The following is a 16427-nucleotide window of genomic DNA, read 5'->3' as shown; positions in this document are numbered from 1 at the left end:
TATTATTAATTTATTTATTAAATTACAACAAAAATCTACTTTTTTTTAGTGCCCGTGTTAGCAGACGAGGGTTCCTGATGGTGAGTTGTTACCGTCGCCCATGGACTTCAGCAATGCCGGGGGCAGAGCCAAGCCGATGACTTAGGAAGAATAATTGAATTAACAATAACAATTGTATATATAAAAAAAGGCAATCTAAGAATTTGTGTGGTTCCCGCGAGAATTCGGGTCTGACTGACTCCTGAGCTTGGGTGAGGAGGTCTAAACTCATCAATCAAGTGCAGACCGGCAATCTTTTTTTTTCCCTACCTATGCTGATAGCCTTGAGAGGCTATTTCAGCTTCGCCCTAACATGTAGGGGAGCTCACGTGACTCGAAATAGGAGTGTTGCTAATACTCGTCCTACCAAGGGCAGTGCTTCGCAGAATCTACCACCGGATCGGAAACGCGACCCACTGAGAAGATCCAGCGAGAAACTCAGTGGGCTGATGCATGGGTTAGGTAATCTTCAAGTCTGCATAGCGCATTTCTACGGGTGTATAACAGCACGAATGTGGAACTCATCTAAGACTCATGAAACAAATCGCATATCTTTAAACCATGCAAGGTAACTTAATCTAACGTTCGTGGTGAGGACGTTGCCTCACATGCCATCTCAAGGCCATTATAGAGATGCAGATAAGATAAGAGATCGACCGTCGAAACTCTGGTCGCGTGGGCCTAATCTGAACAGATTTTTTAAGTGTCAAATATCACCTCGATTATTGAATAATACGAACGCAATTGTAATATATGTAGACTGTGACGGTTTTAAGTTTTTTATTTTTTTTATTGCTTTGATGGGTGGACGAGCTCACAGCCCACCTGGTGTTAAGTGGTTACTGGAGCCCATAGAAATCTATGACGTAAATGCGCCACCCACCTTGAGATATAAGTTCTAAGGTCTCAAGTATAGTTAGAACGGCCAAAAAAAAAAGTATAAATGCGTGTGTGTGTGTCAAATATATGGTAGCGTGTGCAATGTTTTTTTTATTCATTTAATATATTTTTATGCGTAATTAAAAAAATATTAACATTCTGCACTCCTCTATATTCTCTATAAGTGTGGAAAATTTCATACTCCTCCGTCCGCGCAATTTTCGTAAAAAGGGGTACAAAGTTTTTGCTTCACGTATTGAAATGCAGCGGCTTGGCTCTGCCCCTGGCATTGCTGAAGGCCATGGGCGACGGTAACTACTCACCATCAGGTGGGCCGTGGGCTCGTCTGCCTACAAGGGCAATAAAAATATATATATATATATATATATACATAAATATTATTGTTTCAATTTTGAGAAACGTGGTTATATCTATTAGTTTTTATTGCATGTTCATTGCTGATTCAAATATAAAATTTTAATTTACATTGCGCAGAGGGGTGAACGAACTCGCGGCACACCTGCTTTTATTTGATTGCCGGTACCTACGGACATTACAACGTAAATGCCGCCACCTATGTCCAGACAGTGGGAGGTCCCCTAAATGAGTGCATATGGCGGGATATAACTTTTTTTTTAACCTACCCAATCTGGTAACTATAAAAAATTTTGCGAGCGTAACCGAGCGAGTAGGTGAGCTCATGGAGCTTTAAACAGAGGACTGGGATCACGATATCTCACGGGACGCATCAAGTTTGCCTTCTCCAACACTACATAACGATCACGACCACTCCGTCAATAGTTACCCGATTGAGAAGAAGAAGAACCTTAAAACATGAGTCTAAGTCTTATTTGGGTAGCATAACGGTTGCCCCACCCTTCAAACTGGAACGCGTAATTGAAATAGCTCATATATCATCTAGGAAAGCAATTAAAAGATAAAAGACATACGGTGCAAAATTAGAAGGCTTAAATGACGTTGGGCAGGGCATATGGTTAGAAGAAAAAAGAAATGGAGCAAAATTATGACACGATGGTATCCTAGAGAAAGGAAAAGGGGTAGACCGCAAAGAAGATGGCATGACGACATAAGACAAGTGGCAGGCGTCAGTCATATGGAACAGAGTGGCTCAAGAAAGACATGAGTGGAAAATGTTGGATGAGACCATTGTCGATTGGCAAACATATCTGCAGAAAATAAGTAAAATTCAAATAAGAGACTAGATTAACATTAAATTTAAGTTTCTATAAGTATATTAATTATATTTCATACTAGCAGACCCAGACTTTGTAGTGCCTCAATCGATAAAAGACCTAAGCTTTTGTACAAAATAAACTTAAAACAAACAAAAGGAATCCGTCCGACGGGGGACACATCAAAGGAAACACAAAATTGTTATTTTTATTTAATTCCGAGCATTTTCATGTTTATCTACCTTTTAAACCTTCTCTGGATTTTGACAAATAATTCAAGGCTAAATTTAGCCAAATCGGTCGAGCCGTTCTCGAGTTTTAGCGAGACTAACGAACAGCAATTCATTTTTATTATATTTCATATAATTGTAATATATATGGATCTGAATAAAAGGCTATTCATTCATTCATATCGGCCATCAGATGCCTATAGAGATAATAAACATATCTGTGCGGGCTCACAAAACATTCTACTTCTTCTTCTTCTTTGTCTATCCTTGTCCAACTAGGCGGGGTTGGTACAGCGAATTTTTCTATTCCACTCTCCTCTATCAGCCGTCATCTCAACACTCACTTCTCTCTCTCTCTCTCTCTCTCTCTCTCATATCGTCATTCACACGCTCTATCCATGTATTCTTCGGTCGACCTCTTCCCCCTGTACCTTACACTACCATTTCCATACATCTCCTAGTCACATGCATCTCCTCTCTACGTATCACATGTCCATACCAGGCTAACCGTCCGCTCTTTCAATCCCTGGGACGCTATTTTCACACTTCCTCTGACAAACTCACTCCTTATGTTTTCCATTCTTGTCACTTCACAGATCCATTTCAAAAAGATCCCAGAACACTTTACTGTCGTTAAAAAAACCTGACCGCTTACAACAGTAATAATCAGATCCAAAATTAACAAAATTTTAATTTGTCAATGTCACCAACAGTGACCACCTATAGTCGCTGACAATCAGGTCAGCAGCGAGTGAAAGTGATTACCGTTCTACAAATATAATTTTTGACATCAATATGTATTGCTGTTATAATTATTAACATGCCTAGGCATTGTTTTATTGTCATGTAGCCAAATGAGACGGGCGTGGTTTAGGATCGATGGAGTACGATGATAAATAATAATAAATAAATATTTAGTAACAATCACGCCACGTTAACTGGTCCCGTACTAAGTTCGCAAAGAACTTGTGTTACAGGTACCAGATAACGGAAATAAATGTAAGATTTTTATTATACACATACATATATTTAATATACATCCATAATCCTGGAAAATACATTTTATATTTATCATACAAATATCTTACAATGGCGGGATTCTAACCCGCGACCCCCTTGTGTAGTGACCATGTCACTTACCACTACACCAGACGGCCGTTGATGACAGACAGACAGATGATGATGTTGAAATAAGGATATCGGGTATGAGTTGTAACGCGATGTGATTTTTTTATTTTTTTTATTGCTTAGATGGGTGAACGAGCTCACAGCCCACCTGATGTTAATTGGTTACTGGAGCCCATAGACTCCAACAACGTAAATGCCGCTACCTACCTTGAGATATGAGTTCTAAGGTCTCAGTATAGTTACAACTGCTGGCCCACGCTTCAAACCAAAACGCATTACTGCTTCACGGCAGAAATAGGCAGGGTGGTGGTACCTACCCGTGCGGACTCACAAGAGGTCCTAGAGAGCAGCTTGATTGTGCTTCTAGTATGTCTCATGTCAATTTATGATGGAACACTCGTATCGTGAGGCTCGACTAGTCCAATGACCTCACAGGAATAACGTCCTTGAATCACTACTAAAAGAAACTATTACTTGGAACAGGTCACGTGGAACAGTTTACTTGTCCAATTTGAAATAAGAGCTTTTGCTGTTTCTACTTAATAATCAACTGGTAACTATTGTTTGTTGACGCGGCAGTGTAGCCGTGATGGTTTGTGGGCAGGAAAATTCTTACGCAATCAACTGCGAGGTCAGTGAAAAGGTTAAACGAACCATAATATTTACATGTGCGGAAGGGATCGTGTATAGAATACTGTCGGAATTGTCCTTAATATAATTATTGTGAAACAGAGTTCTGCGGTAACTCTATCTATATTGTAGTATGAAAGGTATGAGCTTTTCTGGTGTTGCCAATTTAACATTATGGTATAAATTTTCGAGATTTTTATTTTATTGGGATTACTTCATTTGTACAAAAAGCGTACTGTGTGCTTAGTGCGAGTTTTTTAACGTTCTCGATAGCGTAAAAGTTAACTCTAATTTGTACGCAGTTGGTACAGCGCCCCTAACGGCAAACGTAGACAAACGTTTCAACTCCACAAAAATTTGAGTTAACTTTTACGCTATCGAGAACGTTAAAAAACTAAGTACACTGCTAAACAGTTTTTTCAACATGACATCTTTTAAACTCTCACTTCTTCGACCTTACGCGGACAACCGATTTTGTTCTTAATTACGTACGTCAAACAACAAATCTGAGAGTCATACCAAACCTCCACACACCAAGGCCATTTGACGGCATTATTAGAAAGGCTCATTTGCCACGAAACTACCCACGGCATTACGAATTTGCAGGCGTGAAGATAAGGTCGTAAAAATAAACCAGTCCGTAGGCGGTTGGTCTGGCGTGGGTGCCACGGTTTTTCACGTAACACTATGAGCCCAGGGTTGAGAGAAAGGTTTAGCTGTAGCCAAACCGTTATATAATGAACTCGGGCAGTTAATTGTTATGTTACTTAGCTTAAGCCGAGCAAAGTGGTGCTAGGTAATGATAACCTACCTTCCGATGCTAAGTTTAATTCATCGGTTTAGCCCTTTGCGGTCCTATGACTAATGTAATGTAAGACTATAATATGTCCAATACGCGCAGACGGGTTAAACAATTACTCGGACGCGTTCTTATCAGTGGAATATACAGGGAAAATAAAACAGAGAAACAAAAAGACCCTTGTTGGATTGAAGCTTGTTATGTAGTTTGTATTACCACATTGAACATGCCGTAAAGAGATCACGGGTACTGGTGAGATGAGCAGAAGAATCGTTGTTCCAAAACGATTGGACTTGACTTGACCCTGAAAGCCCCAACTTGGGCGGAGACACATCCGTTGTTATCTCTGTTTTGCTCCGAATTCTATATCTAGGCCACTAGTTCGTACCCAAATTAACCATAGTTAAAATAAACTATAGCAAAAATTTTATATACGTTATTCTCTTGCGAAAATTGACCATATTAGACTGTGCCGCTCTTAAAAAGCGCTGTGCCCATAGCTGTCGGTTATCGAATTAGTAACCTTGTTTTAAATACCATTAGAGCACAAGTCTATATTGTAATCTCCGCTTAAGGTTGTCAACGTATATGTTAGGTGTATGTGTTGCGTAGGCCGTTTGGGCATACATTGTTTCGTTAACTCAACGCTTCGGAAACAGGGGCTGCCGCTTTGCAGATTTCATGTTGAATGTAATTGCGTGAATGCGCTAAGTAATTGAGTAGCGTATGAAATGTTAAACGTGAGTGGACATTATGTCTCTGACGACAGAACAAGAACAGACTGTTTATTGAAAATAGTCGTATAACCTAAAAAAACTTGGTAAATCATTGAAAAATTGGTTCAACTATAGGAAATTTTGTTTAGAAGCGACATGTATTGTGAGAATGGTGCACAATAAGAGAATTTTCATTCTGGCATATCGGGGTAGATTCAAATACTTTGCTGCAGAATTAATGAAGTTATTCATAACAACATTTTCCGGTTCACGAGCTGTAGCCACCAGGGAGTGGCCTAAGAAATTACCTTCTATCAGCTACAACCTAAAGATTTTTCCTAGTGCTACTGTAAATTCACCCAGTTTTTTTCCCCTGCCAACCCTATCCAAGTGGTTGCTACATTTAATGTCTTCTAAGAAAACATAAGCCTTAATTTAGTAATTAGTCTGTTAGTTTCAAGCAAATTACAAAATAGTAATCAGTTAGAGGTTGCTTTTGAATATTTACATTTATGTTATTCATAATTAATTGTATGTAGTTTAAGGACAAACAAAAAAAAACACACTTAAACAAAAAACGGAACTAACAATTAATGTCGTCTGTTTTTTTTAAGTCTTTCTCTCTCTCTCTCTCTCTCACTCTCTCTCTCTTCCCAACTATTTATCCCACATGGTGGTGGGGTCAGCTTTCCTGACTTTACTCCTCCACTTCGCTCTGTCTTCGACATCCTCGTCAGCGACATTGCATTCTCTCTTGTCCTTCAGCACTACTGTTTTTTTTAACTATTTTATCGATATCGATCAGGATTTCGGAGTGAAGTTATAAAATAACTGTATCGCAATCTGTTCGATTAATGCGTGTGCAAATTTTCAAGTTAATCGGACCTCTTAAAGTCTGTAAAAATTGCGTTCAAAGATTCCGTTGCATACGCACACAGCCCACTGAGTTTCTCGCCGGATCTTCTCAGTGGGTCGCGTTTCTGTTCCGATGGTAAACTCTGCGAAACACCGCTCTTGCTGGGGCCAGTGCTAGCAACACTTCCGGTTTGAGCCCCGAGAGCTCACCTACACGCTAGGGTGAAGCTGAATTAGGCTCTCAAGGCTATCAGCATAGGTAGGGAAAAAACGCACATACCAAGCTAATAAAATCGTGTTAAAAAGATAGAATACCTTTACTTGTTCTCGTTTCGAAGTTTTGGGTTATGCAACTGGGACTGCAATGCATTCGATACTGCGGTCTTTCCCTCGCGGCAGATACACCCACATTTTAATTATTTGTTAATACATAGAACTCATGTCTCAAGGTGGGTGACGATATATACTAGGAGTGGGTGATATAAATCGTATCTAGATTCAATATCTATATATCGCAGCAATATCGTTGAATCCGATATCGCCCCGCACGAAATCTATATATCGATATCAGCCGATACACGATATTGCTCGATGTGATGCGCATCGGCATATCGTACCGATTCGTGAATCGAAATCTATATTTCGATATCAGCCGATACACGATATTGCTCGATGTGATGCGCATCGGCATATCGACCGATTCGTAAATATCAGCAATATTCGTTTGGTTCGTATCGAATCGGCCAGAGTGAGTGAGCGAGCGAGTGAGTGAGCGCACGATAGGGATATCATGTGATGAATGAAACAGAAACAGGCATTATCCATACAATTGTAAACCTTATATTTAAGTCCATATGTCTGTAGATTATTCTTAGCGTATCAGCAGGATACAATTTAGGAAAGAAGTTTCAACTTTCGACCCTAACTTGAATGCAGTATAGCCTATTTGCATCGTTGAATTTAATTTCACGCGCTTTGACCTTGAACTAGAATTTTTGGACAAGTGTTTATAAATACTTAAAAGTTTTTTGTGTTTGATTTTTAAAGTACACATTTTTCTATTTTTAGTTGAATCCAAATAATTGTGTTTATTTCTTGTGTTTGTATTAAACTTTTGAAATCTACACTATTTTGGTATATTTTGTAATTTAAAATTAAGACACAAAATACTAAAAACTGAAAATAATGTAGCCAGTACTAAGCCTAAGCTAGGCCTAAGCTAATGATAAAAGCATGAAGGAAAGTTTTTTTGATATTTTTATTTTCATGTTCTTTTTATTACTTTATATATTAATACGTGAAGCAAAAACTTTGTATTCCTTTTTACGAAAATTGCGCGGACGGAGGAGTATGAAATTTTCCACACTTATAGAGAATATAGAGAAGAAGTGCACAATGCTAATATTTTTTTTAAATAATGCATAAAAGATACATTAAATCAATAAAGAAAACATTACACACACTACATACCATGTATTTGACGCACACACGCATGCCTACTATTTATTGTCAAACTTTTGTTCTTGACGTCTGTTGTCAAATTGAGAATAGATTAAATATTGTTTGCCTTTGTTTATATTTTTTATAGTGTAGTCTTGGCGAAATTTGTGATTATAGAAGTATAAAATACAATCATAATAGTGTACAAACTTACAATTCCAATTAATTATAGTCGAATTTCGACTACTGCGGGACCTCTAGTTACTTTAAAATCATATTATAAGTTGATATCAGAAAACCAACCGTATAACGTTGACTTAAATCTATATCTACTACGATATTATATCAGCGTATCGTTTCAAATCTCAAATATCATGAATCAAGAAAATCTACTAGCATCCATCAATATATAGATTCAGAAAATATATAGATTCAATATCCGATATTGATAGTCGATATATAGATACGATTCGATACGCGGCAAAACCGATATTACCCACTCCTAATATATACGCTATTGATGTCTATATGAAAGGCGATTGCATGCAGAAGAGATGCGAATGTTGCGATGGATGTGTGGAGTAACGGGAATGGATAGAATACGTAATGAATATGTTAGAGGAAGTCTGAAAGTGGCACCTGTGACAGAGACGCTGAGAAGTGCGCGTTTGGGATGGTATGGACATGTGATGAGACGAAATGAGGTTGGTAAGAGAGTGTTAACTATGAATGTGGAAGGATATAGAGGAAGAGGTAGACCTAAGAAGTAATGGATGGATTGCGTGAAAGACGATATGGGTAAGAGAGGAGTGAGCGAAAAAATGATATATGATAGGAGAGTATGGAAGGTGAAAACTTGTTGCGCCGACCCCCAGGTGACTGAGAGAAGGGCAGGAGAATGAATGATGTCTATAGGCTCCGATAACAGCTCAACACTAAGTGGGCCGTGAGCTCGTACACCTATTTAAGCAATAAAAAAAGCTGTAATATCAATTGCCTTATTTACTGGTGGTAGGACCCCTTATGAGTCCGCGGGGGGTAGGTACCACCACCCTGCCTCTGTTTCTACTGTGAAGCAGTAATGCGTTTCGGTTTGAGGGATGGGGCAGCCGTTGTAACTATATTTGAGACCTTAGAACTTATACTTCAAGTTGGGTGGCGCATTTACGTTGTAGATGTCTATGGGCTCCAGTAACCACTTAACACCAGGTGGGCTGTGAGCTCGTCCACCCACCTAAGAAAAAAAAAAGTCTTGTTTCCTATTTGGTATTACTGCTGGTCAACATTCCACGATCCTGCATCGTTTGGAATTGGCATGTTGTTTTTAGTTGAGAGGAATCGATTGAAAAACTTCTGTTTTATTTGTCAACAGTGAACAGTCAATAAGCAGCGCCCGCGCCTCCGTCATGGTGTACGACGATGGGCAGAAGCGCTGGGTACCTTCAGGCAGCTCGTCCGGCCTGTCCAAGGTCCACATCTATCATCACACCCAGCACAATACCTTCAGGGTGGTGGGCAGAAAACTTAATGATCACGAGGTTCGTTTTTCATCTATACTTGCTAATAAAAATGGAGTGTCTGTTTGTAATATTGAAATAACCGCTTTTTACTACGTGCACATGAATATTTAAACGGTTAATACACCAAAATAACATTTTTTACATTTTTTGTCTGTCTGTTTGTTCTGGCTAATCTCTGGAATGACTGGTCCGATTTTGACGAGACTTTCACTGATAGGTGAACTACACTTTTTAGACTAGCTTCGCCCCGCGGCATAACCCGCGGTACGACAATAACCGCGGGTAACATCGCGGGACTCAGCTATCAATAATAAAATTTAATGTTTCCGAAGCGTAGCGAGGGCGGGTCGCTAGTTGAGAATATAAACATAGAGACCGTAGGATCTTCCATCACAATAGCTTGATTGTTTTGAAGATGAGATAGTTGTGCTACTTTCCCGAGCTACAAAGATCATGGTAGGGACACAACATATATACCGCTGGACTTGTTGTAGGTTTATTATGAAACTGGTGGTAGGACGTCATGAGATTTCGCACTGGTAGGTACCACCACACTGCCTATTTCTGCCGTGAAGCAGTGATGTGTTTCGGCTTGAAGGGCGGGGCAACCGTTGTACTGTAAGACCTTAGAACACATCTCTTCTCACATTAAAACTGCATAATCTCAAAACATTTTACAGGAGAGTGTTTTAAAGGCTTAACATGTAATATTTAAAGATAAAAGATAAAATTACGTATTAATTTTGTTATTATAATAGTATTCAAAACATAGGTACACTAAAAAAAAAGCTAAAACTAAACTACGCTCTTTTGACAGTACTTAGGAGAAAAATACTGGTGATATCAAACGTATACGCATATTAACTCAATTTCGAATATTTTTGGAAATTGTACACTTTTAATGCTAAAAGGCGACATGTCTCAAGGTGGGTGGCGGCATTTACGTTTTAGATGTCTATGGGCTCCAATAACTACTTAACACAAGGTGAGCCTTGAGCTCGTCCACCCACATAAGCAATAAAAAAAGCCGAGAATAATGTTCACATTATTCGTTCCAGGTGGTGATAAACTGCGGAATAGTGCGAGGTCTAAAGTACAACCAGGCGACCGCCACGTTTCACCAGTGGCGCGACGCTAGACACGTTTACGGCCTCAACTTCTCCTGTAGAGAGGACGCGGATAGCTTCGCGAGGGCTATGATGCACACATTAGAGGTAAACATGTCGCACAGGTTCCAATAAGACCACACTCTGAAGACTTTTATACCGTGACGTTCGCAAGAGTTCGTGTTGGACCAACAATTGATCTTATATTTTGTTACATTGCGTGCAATTTATGGTAGATTGGGTCGCATTTCCGATTCGATGGTAGATTCTGCGAAGCACTGCTCTTGCTAGGGCCAGTTTTAGCATCACACCCGGTTTGAGCCCTGTGAACTCACCTACACGTCAAGGAGAAGCTGAAATAGCCTCTCAAGGCTATCGGCATTGGTAGGGAAAAAATTGTAGACAAAAACTGCGCTATGTCATTCTCTGGGATATAAAATACCACTATGTAATAGATAAGTGGTCCATTTTGTCATTAAACGCATAAAACGCATGAAATAGTGGACATTTGTGTGCCCATATCATACTTTGTTGTCATAACTCATTCGAAATGCAATTAAAGGCGATAGCGTAAACTTCATCGGATAAATCGGTATGTCTTATGAATCAGAGAGTGTCTGAGAGTGTAATTGTTTCGAGTTTCCAGACACCACCAGAAACAGACACCAAATTCTGAACGTCTTCGATCAGGGAATATGTGATCACAATCTTCAAATTGGAAAACCTTCGTGTGTCTGTCGTACTGGCTAGCCCAGTGTGGGACGTCCACCTACTAGATAGACCGACAACCTAGTGAAAATCGCTGGGTCATGTTGGATGCATGTGGCAACGGACCGGTCATAGTGGGAATCGATTGGAGAGGCTTATGTTCAGCAGTGGACAGATTGAGGTGAAAATGGTCATGATGAGTTCTTGTTGCGGAGAAGTCATGAAATGATACAGCCGTTATACAATTGAGACTTGGCTCTTGTCACCCAAGTTCACGTTCTACCAGCCAATCTCAACGGATGCTTTTTTTTTTACCTAAGCTGATAGCCTTGAGAGACTTTCAGCGTAACGTTAACTCGTAGGTGAGCTCACGGGGCTCAAACCTGACGATGTTGCTAACACGAACCCTAGCAAGAGCCGTGCCTCGCAGAATCTACCACCGGATCGAAAACGCGACCCACTGAGAAGATCCGGCGAGAAACTCAGTGGGCTGTGTCTGTGTGTTAATTTACGAGAACGATGACCGGTGACCGATGCAATACCTACATAGAACATTCGCAATACCGCCTCGTTTTTCTATCAGATACTAGCGAACAAGCCGAACGTGAACTCAGCGCCGCCGCCCCCTCAGGCCCTAAACCCGCCCGCCCCCTACAACGGCCACAACAACACGTACAACCACGACGAGGACATGGGGTACAGGTAAACGTTCATGGTATCGATTTGAGGTCATACATTATAGGGACACGTTGATTGTTGATCACATCCAAGTCTTCGCCGCGAAAGAGATCAACTATGCCGATCTTCGAAGACAGACACTTACACGTTATAAGCGTACAGTTAAACAGTGTAACGGTAGGCAGCAGCTTGGCTCTGTCCCTGGCATTTGCTGTAGTCCATGGGCGACGATAACCACTCACCATCAAGTGGGCCGTATGCTCGCCTGCCTGCAAGGGCAATAAAAAAGAACATCGTTGTAAGAAAATATGCCCTTAACAGGTGTTCACGAATGACTTCCACAATGAAGGTTTATCATCACTTAATAAGGGCCATGCGGTCTATTTCTACTATGAAGCAATTAATCTGGTTCGAATGGTGGGTGCCTCACTCTGAGATTTCACCTTCATGTCTAAAACTTGACGACAACATGTATCTATAAACTCCAGTGACCACCAGTGAATAACAGATAGATAGCAAGCTCGTCCGCCTATCGAAGCAAAACAAAAATAGGTCTAATGCTCTGTCTGTTATTGAAAATGTCATCTGCAGAACGATGACAAGAGAAGACGCAGCGATACTTCAACAGCAGCCCCAATACCACGCTGCGCAGCACCAGCCTCACCAGAACCACCAGCAATACCATCCGCCGAGCCAGTACCACGCGCCGCACCCACACCCGCATCAGGTACGTTAACTAAAGAAGCAACTTTGTGATATATCGTATCCGGGTCAGAGTTTGGGAGCCACTGGTAGTTTTTATCAATGAATGAATGAATGATTTATTTTATTTCAGACAACAACAAGTCTATATGTGTACATAGTATCATTGAAACATACTTAAAATTACAAAACCTATCAAATAAAAAAGATACATTTATTAAAAACTAGCGAACCCGGCGAACTTTGTTCCGCCTTAGAGGCAATAAATGAGCAGACTTTTGATCAAGGTCAATTTTTTATTTGGATAATTAATGTAAATTAAAAAAGCAAGTATTTTAATGATTCTTTATTGGCCATGTATTTTAGTTATTATTATTATATTTTCTTGTTCTTCTTCAGGCTTTTCACTCGCAAAGTTTCGAATCCTAGTTGCATTACGGTTTCGTCGGGAAAGATTTGATCGTGTCGGTCGCGGCATGGCTTTCTTAATGATTACCTATCCCGGCACAATAAGCTAATAGAAACTAGAAACAAACACATCAACCGGTCAACTTCAAAATTCTACTATAATTAACCATAGACTACATTACGTTTAGCTGTCAGTTGCTTTTTGTTATTCCATATGAGTTATGTTTTGTTTATACCACGTTGTATGTCACGTCCCACGGAAACGTGATAAAAAGTGATCCCATGTCCTTCTCCTGGTTCTAAGCTACCTCCCCACCAATTTTCAGCCAAATCAGTTCAGCCGTTCTTAAGTTATAGATAGTGTAACTAACACGACTTTCTTTTATATATATATATATATAGATAATTATCAGTTGAATACATTTCAAATAAGTGTTCCATTCAACTGATACTTACTTCGAACCAACCATTATTATTATTATTATTATTTAGTCCACAAGTGAACCATGGTACAACGGTTAAAGTACCGACAGTCATAACGGTTTGTTAGGGCAGGTTTTTTTTTCTTTTATTGCTTAGATGTGTGGAAGAGCTCACAGCCCTGGTGCTAAGTGGTTACTGGAGCCCATAGACATCTACAACGTAAACACGCCACACACCTTGAGATATAAGTTCTAAGGTCTCAGTATAGTTACAACGGCTGCCCCACCCTTCAAACCGAAACGCATTACTGCTTCACGGCAGAAATAGGCGGGGCGGTGGTACCTACCCGTGCGGACTCACAAGAGGTCCTACCACCGTGTGTCCTACTACCATTATGTGACGGTATCAAAATCGTCGGATGAACTCTCTAACATAGTCTCATCTCTTTTTATCAAAAAGAAAAGGATTAATAGAAGATTGCACAAAGTGGAAATGAGTTGCTCGCTCCGGGCATTTCAATATCGTAGTAATTGTTACGTTATAATACTCATTGTAAAAAATTCATATTTAAAAAAAAAAAAATCTAATAAAAAAATAATAAAAAAAATAATTTCATATATATAAAAAAAAAAGACATGCCCGCTGAGTTTCTTGCCAATTCTTCTCAGGACGGAGGCTAGTTCTTGTGAATTGGCGGTAGTTCTTTTGACGTTCAACAAGAATGTACTTTCATTTATGTTGAATAAAAAAATTTTGATTTGATTTGATTTGATGAGTAGTAGAGGGTATTTTTTTGGCGAATTCTAGATAAATAAGGGAGGGGTGTATTACGAGCTGCTAAATCGACATTCGCAAATTCAAGTGAAGTGATGATAGCGTTTTACGAATACGGGTGATGTTTTTGAGCATCCGTGGTATCTGTGGTAACAATTTGAGAACGATTGCATTGCAGGCGCAAGCAACGCCCCCTGCTCCGCCTCCTCATGGGGTTCACCACACGCTGCCTCATCAGCCAAGTCAACCGACACCAGGACATCACCGCACTAACAGGTACATGCAAATGTGGAAATACCTGATTCTGGCACGGCATGTAGTCGTCACTTAAAGATTGTATTTTTAAACTTATGAAATTGGTTTATCCATTGCTGCGCGAACAAATCAGGGGACGCACACTTTTTTGTGTTCTTTTGAAGTGAAACTTCTTTAGAATCGTTGTGATTTCTCAAACTCAATGAAACGAAAAATAAGTCCAATAATAAAAACTAGCCATCTATGAGATTTTTTTAATACTAACGTGTGTAGTGTAGTAAACCTCTTGCAGTGAATTTTAATTTAGGATTATATGTGAAGTTAAAATATCAATTCACAGAGGGCGCCACCTCATACTATAAAAGATGATTTACAATTATTTACTAATGACAAAATTTTACATATACTTAGATATTTTTATGGTAGGCAGCGGCTTGGCTCTGCCTCTGGCATTGCTGACGTCCATGAGCGACGGTAACCACTTACCACCAGGTAGGCCGTATGCTCGTCTTCCTACAAAGGCAATAAAAAAAAAAGAATAAAAAAATTTAGGATTATTGTATTTTAATTTTTTAAGGTTTCACTTCTACCACGTGTGAATTGCACACGTGTTTTTTTACATTTAACAATTTGAAGACGAATTGAAAATTAACAAACGAACACTGCGTAAATTATGTTTATTCGTAGATAATAAGGATAACAGAATTATACTGGTCTTAAATATTTATAATAAAACGTTTGACGGACAGCGCTCCAATGGCCCCGAACATGTCCCTATCGGCGGCAGGTCCCCCCGCGCCCCCCGCACCGCCCCCCGTGCCCCCCCACCAGAACCTGGCGCCGACCAACAATGTGAGTATTCATTTTTTTGTGCAGCAAATATACTACGGGCCGAACAATTGTGTAGGGGGTCATTAGATATCATTGAGACACTAATATCTTTAACAAATAATATCGGGGAGCGACATTTCTCTCTGTAATTAAAGGTGCCATTACTTTGGTACTAGTAACAACAGTTCGTTGTTTTTACATCAACTTCAATTAAGTTTACTCCATTCAAATAGCCGAAGAGGTTATTTCGTTATGATACTTTTTTCAAAGTTCAAACTTTAAATGACTCTCCTGTGAAGTTTTAAAAATGTTGCCTAAACCAAAAAGCCTTTCACCACTCTATATTCTATTAATTAATTTATAAATCGTAAATAACTTATTTACACTTTATTGTATACAAAGTCAGAAAAAATAATTATGTAAAATCCGGTCATCGTCCTCGTCGAACCCGTCGCTTGCGTCGAAGGGCTCGACGAGTAAATTAATCCATAGACACAGCCCACTGAGTTTCTCGTCGGGTCTTCTCAGTGGGTCGCGTTTCCGATCCGGTTGTAGATTCTGCGAAGCACATCATGCTAGGGCCAGTGGTAATAACGTCGTCAGGTTTGAGCCCCGTGAGCTCACCTACTTGCTAAGGCTGCGGGAAAAGGTCTCTCAAGACCATCAGCTTAGGTACGACACAAAAAAAAAGTGTAAATATTGAAATGGTATATATTTTTTTTATTTAACAATGCTATTACAGGGTCCAGTAGCGCCACCGACTCCGCCCGCGGCGCCACAACCACCACCGATGGTATGTTAGATTGTCTGAAAACAACTTTTAAGATTAATCAGTATTTTAATCTTATATCTTTAAACGAGCAATTCTTGTATATAAATATATATATAATCTCAATCTCGGAAAGGGTTCCAACGATTTTCATAAAATTTGGTATACAGGAGATTTCGGGGGCGATAAATCGATTTAGCTACGATTTATTTTCAGAAAATGCTGTTTGCTTCGTGTTTTCAATAATCAACTTTATCGATAATCAACTTAAAAATAAACTTATATTTTTTTATTGTAAGAAAATAAATGATATAACATCAATATGTAATTCGTATTTAAATATA

General features: G+C 39.5%; 1 protein-coding gene across 8 annotated transcripts in view; it reads left to right on the top strand.

The window, feature by feature from the left end:
* Nucleotides 1-16427, top strand: part of LOC101735452 (protein enabled) — a 68640-nt gene that overhangs the window by 40601 nt on the left and 11612 nt on the right. For 6 of the 8 annotated variants that reach the window (XM_021353440.3, XM_021353437.3, XM_038019784.2 and 3 more), the window contains 7 exons: nucleotides 9282-9447; nucleotides 10488-10643; nucleotides 11827-11945; nucleotides 12513-12648; nucleotides 14407-14504; nucleotides 15233-15335; nucleotides 16057-16107. In XM_021353440.3, the coding sequence (XP_021209115.1) occupies nucleotides 9282-9447; nucleotides 10488-10643; nucleotides 11827-11945; nucleotides 12513-12648; nucleotides 14407-14504; nucleotides 15233-15335; nucleotides 16057-16107 (829 nt within the window). The remainder of the gene's footprint in view (nucleotides 1-9281; nucleotides 9448-10487; nucleotides 10644-11826; nucleotides 11946-12512; nucleotides 12649-14406; nucleotides 14505-15232; nucleotides 15336-16056; nucleotides 16108-16427) is intronic. The other 2 variants (XM_062675743.1, XM_021353439.3) reach the window with 1 other exon arrangement.

Source organism: Bombyx mori, chromosome 24 (assembly GCF_030269925.1).
Source record: "Bombyx mori chromosome 24, ASM3026992v2".
Lineage (NCBI taxonomy): Eukaryota > Metazoa > Arthropoda > Insecta > Lepidoptera > Bombycidae > Bombyx > Bombyx mori.
Note: the sequence above shows the minus strand (reverse complement) of the source record. Positions and strands in the feature narration are given on the sequence as shown.